The sequence below is a fragment of the Nymphalis io genome, chromosome 15 (genome assembly GCF_905147045.1).
Source record: "Nymphalis io chromosome 15, ilAglIoxx1.1, whole genome shotgun sequence".
In the NCBI taxonomy this organism is placed as follows: domain Eukaryota; kingdom Metazoa; phylum Arthropoda; class Insecta; order Lepidoptera; family Nymphalidae; genus Nymphalis; species Nymphalis io.
In genome coordinates this window covers 4,995,922-5,016,788 of record NC_065902.1, presented here as the reverse complement: position 1 = coordinate 5,016,788, position 20,867 = coordinate 4,995,922, and the positions used below count along the sequence as shown (strand labels likewise).

At 31.3% G+C, this 20,867-nt stretch overlaps 2 protein-coding genes across 9 annotated transcripts; one reads left to right on the top strand and one right to left on the bottom strand.

Annotated features, from left to right (window-relative positions):
• Positions 1–55: 55 nt before the first annotated feature.
• On the bottom strand, positions 56–8,861 carry LOC126773554 (uncharacterized). 8 transcript variants are annotated; one of them, XM_050494492.1, is made up of 18 exons: positions 8,717–8,837; positions 8,387–8,650; positions 7,165–7,391; positions 7,002–7,064; positions 6,556–6,770; positions 6,196–6,475; positions 5,986–6,113; positions 5,642–5,905; positions 5,405–5,532; positions 5,229–5,277; positions 4,531–4,623; positions 3,569–3,607; positions 3,300–3,341; positions 2,323–2,496; positions 1,864–2,049; positions 979–1,340; positions 256–320; positions 56–180 (listed from the first exon to the last, which is right to left on the bottom strand). In XM_050494492.1, the coding sequence occupies exons 2-18, from the start codon at positions 8,643–8,645 to the stop codon at positions 160–162; spliced, it is 2,595 nt and encodes an 864-aa protein (XP_050350449.1). In that variant the 5' UTR covers positions 8,646–8,650; positions 8,717–8,837; the 3' UTR covers positions 56–159. The 8 variants fall into 8 exon arrangements, with proteins under 8 accessions (XP_050350449.1, XP_050350448.1, XP_050350447.1 ...); XM_050494491.1 differs by lacking the exon at positions 56–180 and having other exon boundaries at positions 203–320; positions 8,768–8,861; XM_050494490.1 differs by lacking the exon at positions 56–180 and having other exon boundaries at positions 203–320.
• Positions 8,862–9,282: 421 nt separating this feature from the next.
• On the top strand, positions 9,283–20,059 carry LOC126773549 (HEAT repeat-containing protein 6). Its single transcript, XM_050494482.1, has 16 exons — positions 9,283–9,581; positions 9,655–9,903; positions 9,981–10,241; positions 10,447–10,650; positions 10,767–11,051; positions 11,252–11,463; positions 11,894–12,123; positions 12,419–12,747; positions 12,909–13,116; positions 13,683–13,846; positions 14,158–14,280; positions 15,320–15,444; positions 17,370–17,457; positions 18,597–18,821; positions 19,300–19,515; positions 19,704–20,059. The coding sequence occupies exons 1-16, from the start codon at positions 9,435–9,437 to the stop codon at positions 19,959–19,961; spliced, it is 3,324 nt and encodes a 1,107-aa protein (XP_050350439.1). The 5' UTR covers positions 9,283–9,434; the 3' UTR covers positions 19,962–20,059.
• The last annotated feature ends 808 nt before the right edge of the window (positions 20,060–20,867 follow it).

The following is a 20,867-nucleotide window of genomic DNA, read 5'->3' as shown; positions in this document are numbered from 1 at the left end:
AATACTTCAGATAGAGTACTTCACGGCCTAATATAATTTGAAAATAAAAACAAAATTTGAAGTTTTATATTAATTTATTAAAAATGTTTCAAAAAATTTAAAAGGTTAAAAGATAAAATAAATATCTGAATATGAAAAAAAAAATACACGAGTGGTTAATTATTTTTGATTATCATCCACCTGAAAAATCAAATAAATTAAATATAAATATAGAGATAATTTAATATTTTACTTTATACAGTTACAAACTCTTACTTCTGTCATTGAATATAATGGAGTATCCCCCGGCAAGCGCAAGCCATGTAAGGAATGCTTAGAACCTAAATAAAAAAAAACAATAATATATAGTTATTTATTAAAATTAAAAATAAATTTTAAGCTAAGACGGGGCAAGAATTTATATTTTTAGATTTCTCAATTGGATGGTAAGGATATACCATATTATTATTATTTTTATATCATTTATTTTAATTAGTATAAATAGTACCATTTTATATACATTCTATTGATATATATCCTTCTGAAAAATTTCGGCTACGGCGGCCATTCTCGACGATGACTAGCCAACTGTGCAGACGATAAGACTTATAGTACAGACGGCAATCACTCAGTATCAACGGCTTTCTGTACTTTTCGAGGCTCGGGAAGTGTAATTAACATATTAATTTACACTTCCCAAGCTTAGATTTTTAAACTCCGGACTGCTACTGTGAAGTGCTAATTTTGTGACAGAATAACCCAATTACATTCTACTGGCCTGAACCGGGATTTCAATCCAGTATCTCGGGATCTGCAGCCTCAAAAGCTAGCTATTGGCTTAACCCATTCAATAAGGCGGCAAAATTAACCAAAATAAATGCGGGTCGATTTTTCATGCATACGCTCATTAGCGTATTTCGCACATGAATAACAATTAGCGTCTAAAAGACGTTTTTCACGAAACCACGACCACTATGGTCGAATATTTTAATAACTTACCCGAATTTCTTAGGAACGACTTTTTCTTGCTTAATGCAGCGTTCTCTGTTTCTTGTTGATGTTTAATATTTTTTCGTTGATATTGAGAAACCGTCAGGGAGGGGCGCGTTTTAGCGAATTCGACACTTCTAATAGAACTTTCGCCCCGGTGCTCTATCTGGTCTATGGTTTTTACATAATCGGATGAAATCTTCCGAGCGGTCCTACGATCGTGTTGGAATTTAAGGACTTGCTCAAAAGAACTATCGTCTATTGTTATAGATGTCCGAAAATGATTATTTTTCGTTGAATCGCCGTTTTTCATACGAGTCATGGGCGACTGTATGAGGATAAACTTCTTATTTGATCCTCTATCTGTGGGTCTAAAATTTATTACCAAGTATTTATCTCAGTTTTATTAACATGATTGATTTCGAAAGATTTTGCTGTCTTTCAGAATTAAACCCAATTAAATGTTATTTGTTTTTTTTTTATTGTAAAATAACACACATGTAACAGTTGCCTATTATACCTTAAATTGTTATTATTTATAGATGACGCAGTAAATACAATTAAACGTGTTTATATAAACAAGATATTTTTTTTAAGTTCAAGTCTTTAATTTGCAATTGCGTTTCATCTTATACTGTGCGAAGATAAAGGTGACGCAAACAATGCCAGCCTTGTTGATTTATTTTTGAATGTTTTCGTGGTATCAAAAACAATGTAATATATAATATATATATCTTCCTTTGATTATGTATTTATTTTTTATAAAAGGAGACTTGCGTAATGGGGAAGGTATAAATCGAAATCCACAAAGGGTCTAACTTCGCAAAAAAAAGATGGCAAATTTCGAGTACAAGCATTTCTAGTATTAGTATTTGTAATTTAAGCAAAGCTTACTTGTACTCTTTCAGTGTAGGTCCGGCACCGTTGTCAAATGTCAAGTTATCATACAAGCGCGTGAGAGCCGATTTTCTACGAACATCTACATCAGATTCCGTGAGATCGGACAGTCTCGCTGCACCAGTCTGCTTTCGTTTAGACCCAGTTTGTGTGCCAATAGCAGATTCGACGATCCGGACTTTTCTGTGAATATAATATGATAAAGTCAATATTTTTATAACATTAGTACCACATAATAAATGACCGATCAATTTATTACTTAACAATTAGCCGCGGTAGGTACGTTTATTTATTATAATTTTCAGCTTATACAAAATAGTACTTTACATCCTTATATATTGACTAGGTCAAATAATTTTGTTCTACTTTGATTGAAAATACATAAGGTTAATTTATATTAAACTAAAAAAATATATATTCGCAATAATTCTTTTCTGGTATATTTTATGCCTTTACCGAGATCCTGTCATCGACCCTTCGTCCTCTGAATCGACTACATCGTGTGAAGCGGCTTTATGTATTAAATATATTCTTTCTAAATCTTCAGGTCTAACAAAACCTGTCTGACGTCTTTTGATCTTGATCGGTTCTTTATAAGCTTTGTTCGACGGTAAGCTAATAGATACCTTTCTAAAAAAATATAAACAAAAATATTTTTTTTTAAATAATTGAATATTGATAAAAAAAAAAATCAACCTACAGCAGTTTTAATCAACGTTTCACGACATCTTTTATAACTGAAAATACATTATCTACTCGCCTCTCGATTGCTATCCTCTTCGACCATACCACTACGTATGGAAATAATATGCAGAAAAAAGTGCCTTATATAAAACCTTATCAGTGTTCCATTTAAAGTCATTTATATTATTTACAATGTACCTCTTATAATTATTGTAAGTATTAAATGTCTCGTTGGTCTAACTCATTTTGTTAGCTTTTACGTTTGCAACGAGGTCTCAGGTTTGAATCCCGTGTCGGGCTACATAAATGATTGTGGGTTTTCTGGCAAAGTAATAGTTCGTAAATATACCACTGCCGGCAAAGGCCTCCCCGTATCTCGCCATTTCTTTCACGCTGTTACAGCGTGAGTTGCTGGCACATGCGGCAAAGTATCATCCGACATCGCTGAGCATGAGATAAATTATGTACACAAATTAAGCAAATTTATGTTAAACATGTTTGTATATGCCCGGATTTGAATCTGTGATTTCCGGTTAAAAACGTAAACGCCATCGTAACGCCATAGTAGCAAAGTTGCTTGCCATGTTACTCTTTTGCTCTGTATATACTGAGAGAGCATAGTCTATATACTGAGACAATACACGGAGTACACACGAGTTTAAGCACACACTTTTTATCAAAAATATTTCCTACGTAGCCGCGAATTTCGGTCGGAAGGAATAGTAGTAATATGTGACACAAATTCTTACTTATCATGACTTTCTCTTGAACGGCGATCCATAGAAGCTAATCTGTAAATAAAACGTTTGGCCTTTTCTGAATAATTTTTTTATGTTACGTAATATTTTTATAGGCAAAAATTAGTTATTGTTTCAAAAGAATAGTTTTTGTCAGCAGCTTCATGCACTTAGAATGTACTTTAGCTATTTTTATAAGCTTAAAGAAATATCCCATGTTTATATTTATGTCCTAAAAAAATAAATAAATAATGAACCAGTAATTATAAGCTGGAACTAACCTAAAACGTCTCAGCTCTTCATCAGTAATCAACTCGGACCTGAAGCACAAGAACGCTTACTTAATAATATTGATACAGCGAAAAAAAATTTTTTTAAGAAATAATACGCGGTACGGTTCCGATTTTTTCTTCCCATACTTAACTTTTCTATTACATTTCTAAGGGCAAAGGAGCATCTGGCGAAGGACAGTACATAGTGTGCTCGCGTAGGGTTTACACGCTAGGCGAACTAGGTGCTCTATTATTTCGCTCGCGTGCAGACATCTGCGAGCCAGTCTTTTTTTTTCATAGAATAGGAAGGCGGGCCACCTGATAGTAAGAGGTCACCAACGCCCTTAGACATTGGCATTGTAAGAAATAGCAACCATCGCTTACATAGCCAATGCACCACCAACCTTGGGAACAAAGATTTTATATCCCTTGTGCCTGTAATTACATTGGCTCACTCACCCTTCAAATCGGAACACAACAATATCAAGTTCTGCTGTTTTGCGGTTAGAATATCTGATGAGTGGGTGGTACCTACCCAGACGAGCTTGCGCAAAGCCCTACCACCAGTAAAAATCTATTACTAAGTCTATATATGCCGTAGCACAATGGCTTTGCTCCTTGATCCTTGTGGACGCTTTTGAAAACCAGTCCATCACTTGATTAATTTCAGATTTTATTTCAATGTATACAATTGTTAATTGATTGGCAGGCAAAACCGTTGCGCTACGCTTCGCCACGTGTGACTGGGAGCCTTACAATCTGTTAATACTACCGCAATTTCATACTATATAAAAATAACTGAATTTATAACGTAATTGGGTTTGAGTATAATTATATATTCATACAAATCCTTGTAAACATCTAAACTCTGGTGAAGGCTAAACGTGGATAATTGACGGAAGTTCTCTATCCAAAAAATTAGAACGATTAACTGTAATTAAAAAAAAAGAAATTAATTAAATAAATCTTACTTTCTCGTGTCTTCGAAGATATTGTATTTACCGATACCTCTTGCAATACTTTTTATAACGCCACCACCAAAACTCACTCGATCGACATTGAGCCTGAATACATATAAAAAGTAACTTATTGATTATTAAACGAAATAAAGACAATATTTTACTTTATAAATTCATAAAAGAAATCGGATGTTTGTAAGAAAACTCTAATAAATATTATCACTAGTTACCGCCTGCGATTTCTTCTGAGGGAGTTTTTTTTTTTTTTTTTTATAGAATAGGAAGGTGGACGAGCATATGGGCCACCTGATGGTAAGTGGTCACCAAACGCCCTTAGACATTGGCATTGTAAGAAATGTCAACCATCGCTTATAGCCAATGCGCCACCAACCTTGGGAACTAAGATTATATGTCCCTTGTGCCTGTAATTACACTGGCTCACTCACCCTTCAAACCGGAACACAACAATATCAAGTATTGCTGTTTTGCGGTAGAATATCTGATGAGTGGGTGGTACCTACCCAGACGGGCTTGCACAAAGCCCTACCACCAGTACCACCAGGAGTTAGACGTAAAAGAGTAACAAACAAATAAATAAACAAACTCACTTTCGCATTTATAAGTAAGTATTTAAGACTTTCTATACTTTTCCCTAGAAACAACTTACTGCAGCTAATAAGTATAATAATTTATTTACTATTGTAACATACTTTAAATATCTTCTTATTTCCTGCTCATCTTCTGAACAGATTGATTCCACTGTAAAAAATATAAAGTGTTATTTTTATTGTAATTTCTATTGTAATAATAATAATAATAGCCTGTTAATGTGCCAATGCTGCGCAAAGGCCGACTTCACTCGAAGCCGAGAAGTTTAATTATATACTTGATGATATTTCGGAATCCTCGTCGAATTTATAAATTTCGGATATATAAGATATATTATTTCCAATATTTTTTATTGGTGGATTGTTTTGTAAATCACTTTCAAGACAATAGTCGCCCCTTAAAAACCTACAAATAAAACATGATTATTTAATAACAATAACCATTTTCATTGCCTTTATATCATTCTGTTAGATACACCTTTAAGATATAACACTAGTATGTCGATTGTTTTTACTTTTTCAAGTCATATGTTGAGTCGACTTCTCCAGGATAAGGCACATCAGTGAGAGGTAAATAAAATGGTTTCATTGGTTTCACCACCGAACTAACAGTTTCCGCTAACGATACATGCTTGTACGATAATTCCTCTGGTTCGTAATTGTAAATTTCGACGTCAAAATCGTTATTAGCATGTGCTTCACTTATAGCGGATGATGCTCTACTGTTATGGATTTGGCTCTTCTGTAATTGCTCTAAATCTTCTTTTTTACGAATGAACCTTGAAATTTTAACAAAACAATAATTTTATGTGAAAATTGTAAGAATATTTTGTGAGCTTGCATTATTTACACTGAATACCTTTCAGTTGCGCGAATATTTCTTGTAATATGTTCTCCGACGTTAATTTCTTCGGCTTCTCCATTTTCCATTTCTTCTAAGGCGATACGTTTTAATTCTATGTCGAGAAGTACTCTCTTCATAAGATCCTTAAGAAGGAAAAGCGATGAATAGAATTTTTTCAGATATAGAATTAGATTACTAATTAATCTTTTGTACATTTGTTTATACCTCATAAAGTAAATCTCCTAAAGCAACTAGATCTTCAATATGTCCTTGCAAATATTCATTGGTATTTTTATTTATTTTTATGTCTTGACATTCCAAGTTTAATATACCAGCTTTCTGTATTCTTATGTTATATTTCGGAGATTCGTAAAATGTTGGTACGGATTCAATTGCTTTTAAGGTTGATTCTCCATCAATTAATTGTCCGAACGCAACATATTTATGAGCCATCCATGATGCAGGTTGCAGTAAAACGAAGAATTGTGTGGAACAATCCACATGTCTATAAATAATTATGACGTCATTTTGAGTACAATAATTCGGATTATCATTTTACTTTGTTAGAATATCTTGTTACTTAACCTTCCATCGTTAGCCATACATAGTACGCCACGCCTATCGTGAGGAATGATAAAATTTTCACAATCCAATTCTGTATTTTTTAGACCAAATCCACCACATTGAATCCAACCATCTTTAACAATTCTATGTACAGGAGTTCCTGAATATCCACCTTTTTTGTCTCGGCAAAGACGAAGGAAATTTTCTGATGTATATGGAACTATGTCTGCGTAAAGCTAGATAATATTTTTAAATATTTTAATTGGAATATTTTGAATTTTAATTTTATTGGTTACCGATATTGACATCTACGTATATATTATAAAAATATATATAATTGAAGCAACATCAAAACGGTAGTTGACTTAGTAGACATATATACATAAGTACGTCGTAAGAGATATACATATAACTATTGTTGTATTTTTTTAATGATGTGTCAGCGTTATGTTTGCTGGTATACTTACCATGAAAATTAAAGTACCTGCATATTCATTATCTATTAAAATATGCATGTACGCACATGGTCTCTGCAATTAATACAAAATAATGTTATATAAAGTTCAACAACTATGTGGTAGGTAAGCGAATTTAGTTATCAATTTAAATAGCTGGTCTAGGTACTCTTACCCCAGAAGATCTTATGAAATTGGCAAAATTGTTTATGCCTTCTTTATAGTAGTCCAAATGAAAATGACAATGATATCTTGAGTGTATGATTTCTTTGAGTTCTTTGTCACCGCCAAGAAATTTGTCGTTAAGAATAACGGCGACTTGATTTTCCAAGCAATATGCGAGACCACCGTATTGTAATTTTAAATCATTCCAAACTTTTGGCCACTCTACCGTTGTTATTTCTGAACATAGTATATATTTCAAATTGTCTATTCTGACGTTAATTAAATTTGAATAAAATAATAGGACAAATATAAATTCTTAAATGTTTTAATAATTCAAAAATTGGTTTTTCACAAAGAACAAAATCTAGATTTATACATAAATATTAACTTCGTTAATAATAATATTATAATCATTGCGTTATCGGATTTGTAGGTTACTATTTGCTTATAATTACATTAACGTAGTGTTATTAATTTCCTGACTGCCAAGGGTCGACAATACTAATAAAAACAATGTGAGCGCGTACAGATACGATAAGAAACATCTCTGAAAGTCGTGATTATACTCTCGTGTAGCGTGCATCATCAATAATCTTTAAAATCCATTCATGACGTCATAAAAAAACGGCAAAGAAATGCTTATGCAATAAGCTATTAAAAATAAATACATTTTGTCACCCTTGTTGCTTAATTAGTATGGTGAGGTCGTGGTTTGAAAAGCCCTAGAGAATAGTTTACATGATATATCAATTAATGGTAAATATTAAAACGAAAACGACAGACTGCGTACGGAACAGAACTGTATTATAAATACAGACAAAAGATACAAGGATATCTGCATTCACTGAGAAGAGAAAATTAGAAAATTTTAGGTAATTAATGTGTAACAAGAAATATAACATATATAATATAAATAACACATTAAATTTATCATGCAGAGTATGTAAGCAGAAACGAAAATTCGTAGCTCTGGTTATATTATATATTTAAAACTGGATATATATTTTATTGTAATTGTTTCTTTTGGCTTACAGTTTGTTTTGCTGTTTGCAGACACTGCTGTAGCATGATTTTTTAAGCATAAACCAGTCACTATCGGCTATTAGGAATATTCCAATATCAGTATGCAAAAATATATAATTCTAACATTTATTAGTTATTATGAATCATACAAACAATGCTTAATGTAACAGTTTCATACTATCATATAATATATAATTTTTAATATGTACCTCTTATTGAAGGAGCGTCGAAGTTTTTTGGGCGGTATTTATGCAATGTTTTTACTAAATGTACGCAACTTATGAACTCCTTTACGACTCTATTTCCGATAATTGTAATCTTGACTCGATTTTTATCTGGGGTACATACTTTTTTCGTTGAATAGTTAGGATTATTAACGGTATTATGACAATGTTTATAGTCATTATAAACATGTTTTATGGTTCTTTCCCAAGGATGATGCATCGTCTGTTTTTTCATACTCATCATTCTACCTATAAAATGTTATTAAAATATTACAACTAAGCAAAAAGCTGTAACTGTGAAATATTAATATGTACCATTTACAATAAAATTATAGTGCACTGATTATTATTATGTTTTTGACTTACTGTTTTGTTATTATTGCAATTAAAACTTAGTGATTTTTGTCTCTTTGGTAGTAATCCTATTCTCTTTGGTTGATCAAAGACTAATGAACAAATATTTCACGTTTCAATTACTAAGGTTACTAAGGTTATTTAATTATTCTTCTCGGTATAATTTACATTGCGACCGACGGTTACATCAACTTTTAATTAATCTTGTAAACTTACGATTCTGAAGTGCTCGTAAGATCTTGATTGACTTGAATACAATTTATTTTAATTTTAAAAAACTTATTTAAAGAAAATAATAAATATTAAAACTAGAAAGAAAAAGTATATAAGTCAAAAATTTTAAAGTATAAAATATATATTTTAGAATATAACACTGTGTATCTTCAAATACATATATTTTTTAGTTAAAGTTTTAGTTTAGTAAACATTTCCAAAATTGTCAAACAACTACCTACGAAAATAAACTAAGACCGACTTGCCAATATGACAAACGTCAGACGTCAGTTTGACAACGTCAGTGTGCTAATTGCAATACTGTGAAAAGTGCTAAAATATAAAAACATGTTAAATTTATTATAAATTACCACTTAAACCTGTTAAAATTATAAGTAACATGTAGTGAGATGTTAAAGAACAGGGAGAAAATAATTAGTCAATCAGTTTAGTATTTAAATACAACATGAGCTTATCTCAACAATTTCTTATGCTCTCTGGCGAGCTGTGTAGTCATCTTTATGTTAAGGATTACAATAAGGAAAAAATAAATTCTTTGATAGATGAACTAAATTCCAAACCTTATAAGACTGACTTATTTGTGGGAAAACATGTAAGAATTGCTTTTTTATTATAATACCTATCGAAGTTTACTGACTTTACAGGGTTTTTGTAACTGATTTTAGGATGCTGCCGCTCTCGTGACATCATTATATGTAAACATTAAACCTGTTGATGAGTTTTTATCAGCAAAAACTTCACATCTAATAAAAAATATAGTGACTAAACAAAATTTACAATTTACTGGTGTATATTTAGAAAATGTCATTGCATGGCACATTGACTGTATAAAGAAATGTTCAGATATTATTTTACCTGATATACTGCATAATTTGCAATGCATATTACATGTATATCCACAATGTGGACAAAAGGTATGTCTTTTTTTACAACAGCATTTTTTATATTTTGTATATTATTTTATCTATATAATGCTATATTTATGTTTTAGTTTGCCATGGATTTGATAGGGAAGGAAGGACTTCTTATAAAAATGATCAATAGTGATAAGTACGGTCAAAGTCACCAGAATGCTATGCAAATATATTTGATAGTACTGAAATGTATAATAAACTTATTAAAAATTGACGATAACAAGAAAGCTGAGCAAGCTGACTTAAGTTTGGAGTTGAAAGAGGATATTTCTCAATTAATCATTAAACTTTTAATGAAAGGATTTTTAAAATCTCACGATGAATCTATTTACTGTAAGGTAAAGCATCCTTCACCTTATTTTAATGATAATTGGTTTCAAAATTACATTCAGTGATATTTATTTTTCCAAATCAAATGTTGTATTCATTTGTAAAAATAAAACTGTAATTATATTCAAGTTATATATAATTTCATTATTTTTAATAATCATTCAATGTTTGTTATTCTTTTAGACAGATGTATAGTTCATTTATTAATTGCAGGTAATAATATCAGCTCTGAGAATTTTATCTCATATATATTTCAATGATCAAAAAGTTCATTTTCCAATGCCAGAAATAATGGGAATATGTAGACATTTTATTCTCTATGGAATCATAAGTCAGGAGAAAAGACCTGAAAAGATTATGCCAGCTCAGCAAAGTATTGCAGCTGTTCCAATCAAGCCAAATGCTAAAGGGGGAAAGGTTTGTAGTAAATTTCATATTTTACATCCATTCACATAAAAGAAATAAAATATGTATATGTTGTAAAATTATCTTGTATTTTTATTTTTTTTTAATTATGATAAAAATTCTTACAGAAACAGAAAATAAGAAAACAAAGAAATAATGCAATAGAAAGCTTAAAAAAAGAAATTCCAGTGTCAGATCGAAGTTTAATGAGAGATGTTGACAATTTCGAGAATAATTCTGCTTATAAGCCTGCCAGCCAGAGCTTTTTAGAGACTCAGAAAACAAGGAATTGCTGGACTTTGACAAGTGACTCAGATATGTCTGATGTTGAAAATGGAAGGGAAGCTAAGCTTATTGCACTAAGATCCAGAGTAAGGCAGAGTGCAGCAAATTTATTCCTTGTTGTATTTAAGGTAATAAAAAAAGCAAATATAAGTATTTGTTACATTATCTGTGTAAACTTAGATAAAACTAGCTAAATAAAAAGAGAGATTTTATTTGAACACAATAAATACCGGACCCTGGCGGACCCTGGCGTTACAAGGCCTGGAAAACGCAAGGCAGAAGAAGAAGAAGAAGAAGAAATACCAAGTTATTTTTATTTTTGTTTCAGATCAAAGAAAAGAAAGATATATTTGGTTATTGGTGGGCCCTTTTGCCAGATTCCCCTGATGTCAATAACTGGTTAGGAGAGGAAAAATCTAAAAAAACACTTGCATATTGTGCTGTGACGGATCCCATAGCTAGTAGTAGAGCGAGTGCTCTCAGTGTAATTTTAACCTTACTTGCTGGTTCAAAGATGTATCTTTCTCAAGCTGAAACTTGGTTAGTATTATCATTATTTGTTATAACACGTTTATTGTTTATGTGTGCTAAGTTGATAAAACTAGATGAATGACTTACAGTAAATATGGATTATCAGACTGTGTATTAGCACAGTACGAAAATCCTCAAATACTAACTTGAGTTTTGTAGGTACTTATTGTTACATGGGCTTAACCTTTTTTTTACATTACTTACCCATTCTCAGTAAGCAATAATAAAGTTAATAAGTTATTGTTTTATTATTAGTAAATGTGCAAGTGTCACAATAAGAAATATACAATATGAGAACCTTATCCTAAAAATTTACTATGCTGACGGGGTAAAAATTAAATTGAATGATTTGCTTAAAATAATAACTCTCTTTATGTCTTGCAATAGTCAATTTTTTACAAATTTTTTATCTAAAACAAATTTTACATAATTTTTCCAGCAAAAAAACAAGTACTTCGTTCATACCATTTTCGGTATCAATAGGTTACATCATCACATGTATGCATAAGATATTAGTCAGTATTTTGGACAATGAAAGGAGTCATTCGGTAATCATAGTAGCATTAAAATGCTGTGCAGCTTTGGTGCAATCGACCCCCTATCACAAAATGCAAGAAGGGTTGATTGTTGAGTTGGTGAGATCGACGCGCAAGTTCTTGATACATAGGGGTAAGTACATTTTAAAAAACTTATCTTTATATACTGTAATAATTGATAATGGTCAAAAACATTTGGTATGAAATGAATTTTTACTTTATAAAATTGCTGTAGAAAAGGTTCTATCTTTTGAAGTGTGTTTCATAGCTACTTATAGTTACATAAGTTGAACGATTTCGTTTATATTGCTGATTGATTCCCAGTAAACAATAATAAAGTTAACAAAATATTTTTTATTATTTTTTTTTCAGTATTTTTTGTAATCATATCAAAAAACTTCCTAAAAATACTTTAATATTTTTTTCAGATGTTACTTTACAAGTTGGTGCGTTAATCACTATAGGGTGTGTTATATCGATCGATCCTAAAGTAGATGAAGTTTTGAAGGCATTAGAGAAAGATACAGCGCTCAGTAAGGATGAGAATAATAAAATAAATAAAGAAAATATATGTCTTAATGATGAATGCGATGACTTTGAAGAGGGTTATTCTGATGATGAAATGTTTACTGCGTTCGAAACTTCTATAGATGATAAAAAGACTGAGAAACATAGTACCGAAGTGCACTTTAAAAGTTGGATTTTAGATATATGTTTTAGGAATATGGGATGGATATTTAAGGATAATGAAGTAATAGTAAGTTTTTAAATAATAGTAAAATAAACTACTGGACATTTTACTTGTAATTTTATTTTAATATTAAATGAATTAAATAAAAAATGTATAGACTTAAATAAATAGTTTTTGTTGATAATTTTCTATTTATAGTATTAATAATAGTTAAACTTTTGTTACAGAGATGCAAGCCGTCAGCAATACCGATAATACTAGAATCTCTTCAAGTTCTATCAGCGATTGCATTCTACCATCTACAAGATCTTCTCAATTCACATATAATACTACTTGCAGACATTCTGAGTGAGATGCTGCAACATGAGCATCAAGACGTCGTTTTACAGGCGGCGAAATTTATCAGTATTATAGGAGATGCTATTCAGAGATTGGGTACTTTATTATTATCATTATGATTATATATTTAAAAGCCACAATCGTTTTGATTATTTTTTTTAAGTTTAATGTTTTATTGCAATAGCAATTACTTGATTACAAATTAAATTAAATCAAATACAGAATCAATATATGATGAAGCCACTTTGAATGAAAGGCATTGCAATTTATTGTTAATAATTTAATACTATAAAGTTGTTGATCTTGTGTCCCGAGGTCTTGGATTCAACCCCAAACTGGTCGGGCTGATTAATTATTGAGTTTTCTGTCGAAAATTCTCAGTAGCAACGCGGAGTCTGGAAGTTAGAAGTGTGTACACTTCCGTGCCTCAGAAGGCGCGTAAAACCGTCGGTGCTGCGCCTAAAATCTTCCTAGTCGTTTCGGATTTCGGTCCCATCGAATTATGAGAGTAAAGGGATAGAGAATGCATCTGCGTTTGCACACACATTTGTGCGATATAATGTGCAGTTGGATAATCTCTCTTGAGATTTGTCGCCGTGGCCGAAATCATTCTGGAGGGCATCAACATAAAGTCAAAGTACAATACAAATACTCTGTTCCAGATCAACAAAATCAATCGCTTCCTCTAAATCAGTGCGTGTGTATGTGGGAGAAACTCATAACACCACTCTCTATGGTGTTACAACATCATGAAAACATTCCCGCTAAAGCAGTCGTTTGCGACTGTATCGCCAATATTGGGGAAAAGTCCTTTAAGGAATTACCAGTAAGAAGTTGAATTATTTTATTTTCAATTAGCTCCCCGTCCCGGCTTCGCTCTTATGTTCTAAACGCGATATTTTATTCTGCATCTGATGTTGTTTAATACTCAAGATTCGATAGGTTTCAATTAATATATCCATAAATCGTCGCAAACTAATCGTCGATGTATCTACTCGTTATATTAAAAAAAAAAATTGTAGTGGATTTTTGTTAGACGCAATAAATGCATAACAAAAACAAAATACGATTTCCGATTTCATAACATATTTATATGTGTGTCAATCGGTTGTTTTAAATGTGTGTGCGTGTGCTCAGTCGCGCACGCGCCTGCTGTGCTGCGCGCTGCTGGTGGGGTCGTGCGGCGCGGAGTGCGGCGCGCTGCGGGCGGCCGCCGTGCGCGCGCTCGCCATGGCCGTCGTCTACCGCTCGCTCAGAGAGGTACCTATCATCGGTGGTGACAGTAGACAGAGAAACAAATAGACCAAGGGGCCGTGAAACCGCGATTGAGGCAGAGATAGTTTGTCAATGTGTGCGTATAATGTTGCATAGTAACTGCATTCCCTGATTTGGTAGATAAATAATTTTCAGGATTTAATTAAAACAAATTAAGGTTATTAAATTTTACTTTTTTAGTATTTATTATACATTTTTGTATATATATTTTTTTGTTTTCCAACTACACCCAATAACCGTTGCATTGTTTGTCTTTGTTTCCGTTATCAATAGTACTTCAGCATTTTTATATAGTACTGGATTAGCATTCTCCTCATGTAGAAATATAAAACACCCAATTAAATTATTAATGAAGAATGGTTGCCACATATATTTCTATGTTAAGCTCTTGACGCGGAATCTAGTAATATTATAAATTCATGGAGAATGTTAAATAATTTTGTCGTTAAGAAATTATAAATAGGAGAACGAATAAATTAAAACAACATATTTACATATAACGAAGCACTTACGGTTATTATTGGTCTTCGTATTTATTTGTTTAAATTGTCGACGAGTCGAAATTTTTTATCGAAAATCTGGACATTTTTTTAGCTGACGCTGGCAGCACTTACATGATAAATAATTATTGGTTATGAATGATAAAAATTAAGAAAATCCTCTTATCTTCAGGATTTTAATGCACTATAAGGTTCCGTCATGCTATGGCATTAATAAACATCACTGAGAAACTATATTTAGGGACAAAGCCGTCGTACTTACGCGTGAAAACACACGCCTGCAATTTTCTTCTTGCTATCGCTTTAACATGACATAATATGACAATGCACCATTGTATAACCTTCGATATGATATAAGGATTGTTTCTCGGTCTTTGCACTGGATTAGAATCGTTTTCTAACATAATAAGCATTAATTGAACAATAAACATAATGATGGCACCAACTGACAAGTTTAAAAGAATTTTGATTAAATTTAATTATATGTATATTTTCTCTTTTATACTGGAATTTTCTTTTCACAGGACATTTGCTTCGTAACCGACTGTGGTGAAAATATTCTAAGAGCATTAGCAGAACCAACTGCGATTGTACGAACCAAAGCGGCTTGGGCGCTCGGCAACCTTAGCGACGCCCTCGTTTTAAATATGTAAGAATTTTAAATTTAATTTATTTCTATTATATAGTGATATTTCTGTTTGTTGTAGCCGTTTCTCGTGATTCCGGCAGATCAGAAAATGAACGTTCATATGTAGTCATATGTAGAAATAGTTCATATGTTGTCTATCAAACCCGGGCAAGCACCCCTGAATTTCCATATTTTTAATTAGTGTAATAATTCATCTCTAGCTTGACGGTGAAGGAAAACAACATGATTAAAAAAAATGTTACTAATCTCTGATAAATTAACTAACTTGTCCTGCGAGGGGTCTTGATTAAAGTTTATACTAAAGTATTATCATATATATTCGTACATACCTATTTATGTTGTGTTCTTTCGTACGTGACTTGAAATAATATTTGAACCTGCAAAATGAGGTTATATATATATATTGTCAGTGGCAACATTTTATGTGGGCAAGATCAATTTGAGAGCCCCTCTGGTGGTGCAGGACGGTGACTACTACCACAATTTTTTGTTTCCTTGTTGGGTTTTATAAAGACATTTTAACTTTAATATGGCAGAAACATTGGTTTTTGGACACCAAAGGTGTGGTTTGATGGCTCAAGGCCCCTTTAACTGCGAGCCCGTATACCGTTGTCCACGTATACCACCTGTTCTCACTTAGAGACATCTCGGCGAGAAAATGACCAATTATATTATTTGTTTTCAAGTAAATCGAGTAAAGTTATATGGTATTATATAATTTATTATGATTCAGACATGCTACTTTTATCTGTTTACATATTATTTTCTTCTAGAACATTCTATATAAAACTTTCCGTATATTGAAGATTCAAGGTTAAGAAATTTATAGACTTTACCCACTTCGATTAATTTCCTGCAGTCTTACGTGGGTGTGTTTCAATGCGTCATGCACTTTAATTAATTGATAATGGACAATAATAAATAGATCGAATTTCTTATGCACTTTGCTTCTTTCATTTGCGATTATTAATGACGTCTTATAACGGAGTAGCTGTTGTTTTTAATTCTTTATATATTTTTTTATCTATACAGTTTTGATCAAAATATAATAAATTATTGCGTTTAATTGAATTTACTGTCTAAATTTTGTAGAATCTTCTTCTCATACTCTGTATTTGTAAAGTGAAGAAATTTTTATTTTATTTTTATTTTATTTTATTTTATTTATATTTGGGAAACATACAGTGTGTTATTACATAGAATTAAGGAATTATTACTAAATCATAAACCAATAAAGTTTCCACTTAAAAATAGTACAAATGTTAGAGTATGCATGTAAAAAAGACAACAGAAAGAGACAAAAATACAATGCAATCTACGAGTACAATCAAATCGACTAATTACAAAGTTAAAAAAAAAATATCAAGAAGTTAAATTACAATAATATTAATGAACATAAATATAAACAATGTCATTAAAAATATTTAAATTTGATTTCAACAATTAAAATAACATCATAAATCATCAATTTATGGCAAGTAATTGATTCAATATACATATACATTATTAATTTACAAAAAAATATTAATTTTATTAATTATTTATTAAACAAGTATTCTTTCAATAATTTTCTTATTTTATTAACATTCTCTCTTACATTTTATAAATATAAAAAATATAAATAAAAAATCGACTTAATTTCGACTTTTTTTATAGTTAAAAATGATTTGCATTTCTTATATACGTCATTATAGTTGCATTCAAAAAACAATTCGTTTTGCATAAGATTCTTATTCTTGCATGATACCTAAATTATTTTTTTTAAATAATTTCAATGAGAATTATAATTCTACTATTTACGAAAATGCTCTCGTAACTCAGAAACGTAAAGTTAGTGATGCATAATAACGATTTGTTAAATAAAGACATCGGTGATTGCTATAAGATAAAATTATGTAAAATGTAAATGAATTTTCTTCATATAGGGACGAACCGGAGACAGAAGACATAGACGATGACCTATTACTACGACTACTCGAGGTCAGCGTTCAATGCGCCAACGACAACGATAAGGTGCGTCATCTTATTAATTTTTTAAATAAAATAAACAATGTATTAATAGTTATATAATATTGCTTCATATTTTACATTTGTGTAAATTTAATAACTCGCTTAGCATTGTATTGCCATTGGTAAAAAAAGTACGTAAATTATTCTTATAATGGCAACTATTATTTTCAGTACGTACACTTAACGTTAAGAGGCATCTTAATTTGTCGGTCATCTTACTAGCATATAATAAAAAATACACAATCAATAGCGTAATGGCTTACGATGTAAAAAGTCCCAGATTCGATCCTGACCCTTTGGGCTTTTGTCGTTCCCATTTTGTCACTCAAGTCGGGTTAATAACTATACTATTAATTCATTGTAAAAGGATATTATAATTTCTTTAAAATAAAGACATTTCTTTAAAAAAAAAATCAACAAAAAATTTGTGCGTTATTTGTATTTGGAATAAATACAAATAACAACGGAATAAAAACAAAAATACTACTTTCTCACATAAATATAATTTAAATATGATATATTTCTGTATTATTATAACATTACGTTTATGTAATGTGTATTGGACGTTTCTTGTGATTACAGCTTTTCAAATTTGTTTTGGCCTAAAACACGTCATTAATAACTTTTCAATATTACAATTCCGTTAATCGGACACCATAAACAACTCAAATAAAGGAATGTTTTGAAAAACGTCATTTTTTATCATAACATTATGTAGCCGTAGTTAGATTAGGTACATTTAGATATTGCGGTGCCGTTTATATTTTTCGATAAACTTTACTGTCGTGTGTTATTTTGAATGATTATGTAAAAGATTTCATTATGTTGAAAGTACCCACTGCGAGGGTAGCGACATTTTTGAATTAACCCAAATATGGTAAATAATATTCAGACCTTAACTCTTTACTAAAAAAATTAACAAAAATATGTTGGAGAATTCCATGAATCTTATACATTGATTTTAAATTACTAATAAACGAAATTACTTTAAATATTTCATGTGACCGATGTTTATTCGCTCTAGTGATAAAATTATGAAACTTGTACTTTAAAAAATCACTTCGAGTAATAAATCAAGTCTATTGTAAATAGAAAACTATTTCGGTCTATTGTATTCAATAAATAACAGCAAGTCGTTTCAGATTAAAATGAGCGCAACACGCGGCCTTGGAAATCTTTTACGATTGATCAAGAATGAAAATCTTCAACGGCACACGCAATTGAAGTCCTTATGCGAGAAAGCAATAGAAAAGCTTTTGGAATGCGCAATCAAAGTGACCAATATGAAGGTTCGCTGGAACGCTTGTTATGCACTAGGCAACGCTATGAAGAACGAAAATTTATTCACTTGTTTTAATGGATGGCAGGTATATGTTTAGTGATTTTGAAAAAAAAAACCTATGAACTAAAATATGTTCTATATAAAAAAGATATAATGTTAATCATATGCTTTTAGATACTATTTCTACTTAATAAATAATTAATATTAAAGTACAGACCGTATATTTGGTTTGACTTCGGTATTCGAGGTTTACCGAACATATGTATTGAGCTGAATATTTTGCTAAAATGTCGAATCAAAACAGATTAACAAGGTGTACAGTCACTATTAAATTTTATATATAAATCGATAACATTTTTACCGAATATTCGAGCCTTATTCGGTAAATTCAATTTTCGCCCCAAACTAATGTTTGATTTCTCGGTTAATTATGTGTTCATATATTTAAATTTTATATTCGTTCAAGTTGTATTTTTTTTTTAATTCAATTATTTCATATATTATCAAAAGAGGTATTTACCATTAACAAATACAAAATATTGACCATAATATATTTTTTTAAGAGTAAAGTCTTCCCGAGCCTATGTACACTAACTAAAGACTGCAAGAACCTCAAAGTTCGTATAAACGCAGCCGTTGCGTTACGTGCGCCCGCATTACGTACACAATATGGCGAGCACTACACATCGATATGGAGGGGACTCCTGGCAGCCATGGAAAACGCCGCTAATGTTGACGACTTTACGGAATACAAACACAAAGATAATCTTATTGAACAGGTAAATCTATTATTATGGAAATTGAAATATATATGTATATAGCGATTTGAAAGATAATTTTACTTAGTCATGGTTAAAAATAGCACTCCTATGTCTGTATCAATACACATCGTGCCAGTTTGACTCTTTGAATATATACAAAACGTAATTTCCTTAACATACCGTTTTAAAAATGTCTTTGTTTACAGCTGTGTGTAACTCTTGCGCACATGTGTTGTCTCCTAAAGCCCTCAGATCTAACGGATATTTTAGACCCACTAGTCTTCCACTTCGATTGTGCTAAGAGTCTATATACCCAGTTATACAACAAATTGCCTCCAGAGAATACTTCCTGTCTCAAAATACTTCAAGCTGCTAAATACGTCACAATGGACTTTACACCGGAAAACGAGACTCAGATGCAATCTTTGGGAATGTTGCAAGACATTTTCATATGGGAAGTGTGATTCGTTATTTTTTAATTTATTAAAAAAATTTATATTATTTATAAAAATATTGTTTATTTGTTAGAAATAATTAAATCTTTGATTTAAGCGACTTTATATATTCTGATTTTTATTCTACAATTAAAACCTTGAATAACTTCTAATAAAACTTATAAAAGAAGATTTTAATCTCCATTTTTACTTTAATCAGAAGATAATTTAACTGACTGCCTCGTTGTTCTAGTGGCTTGATTTAAGGCCGCAGACCCGGAAGTCCTGGGTTCAATTCCCAGGTCGGGCCAATAAAAGTTATTGGGTTTTTCTGTCAGAAAGTTCTCAGAAGCAGCCCGGAGTCTGGAAGTGTGTACACTCCCTTGCCTCGGAAAGCACGTAAAGCCGTTGGTCCTGCGCCTGAACTCTTTCCGGTCATGTCGGATTGCCATCCCATCGGATTATGAGAGATAAGGAATAGAGAGTGCACCTGTGTTTGCGCACACACTTGTGCACTATAATATCTCCTGCGTAGTTGGCTAATATCTCTTGAGATTGGCCGCCGTGGCCGAAATCGGTTTAGAGGACATTATTATTATTATTATAAATTGGTTTTCACGGACACGTTGCATTTATTAGATGAATAATTTATAAAAATACGAGTAGTGATCAATGACTATATTATATTGGTCCAGAAACATCTTTCTTCACAATCAGTAAACTTGTATTCTTATAATGCTCAACTCAATTTATGATTTTAAACTGAATTATTACTTTTTCGAATGAATGACTTAAGTTTGTAACGCATTCAATTAATGTTTACTTTGCATATTAAATTCTATAAATTCATCATTTATGTAATGTTATTTTTTTGCTAATTTGTTTTCTCTATCCATACTCTAAAATTACAAAATTAATTGCACCCAGTTTCATAAT

What these genes read in the sequence shown, in the direction of transcription:
- LOC126773554 (XM_050494491.1), bottom strand. Translation starts at nt 8,645, where the DNA reads ATGATGAGTATGAAAAAACAGACGATGCATCATCCTTGGGAAAGAACC. An exon ending in AATATTCGCGCAACTGAAAG is followed by an intron (nt 5,906 to 5,985) that starts GTATTCAGTGTA and finishes TAAAATTTCAAG; the next exon opens with GTTCATTCGTAAAAAAGAAG. An exon ending in TCAAGAGAAAGTCATGATAA is followed by an intron (nt 2,497 to 3,299) that starts GTAAGAATTTGT and finishes ATATTTTTTTAG; the next exon opens with AAAGGTATCTATTAGCTTAC.
- LOC126773549 (XM_050494482.1), top strand. Translation starts at nt 9,435, where the DNA reads ATGAGCTTATCTCAACAATTTCTTATGCTCTCTGGCGAGCTGTGTAGT. An exon ending in ATCCACAATGTGGACAAAAG is followed by an intron (nt 9,904 to 9,980) that starts GTATGTCTTTTT and finishes TTTATGTTTTAG; the next exon opens with TTTGCCATGGATTTGATAGG. An exon ending in TCTACCGCTCGCTCAGAGAG is followed by an intron (nt 14,281 to 15,319) that starts GTACCTATCATC and finishes TTCTTTTCACAG; the next exon opens with GACATTTGCTTCGTAACCGA.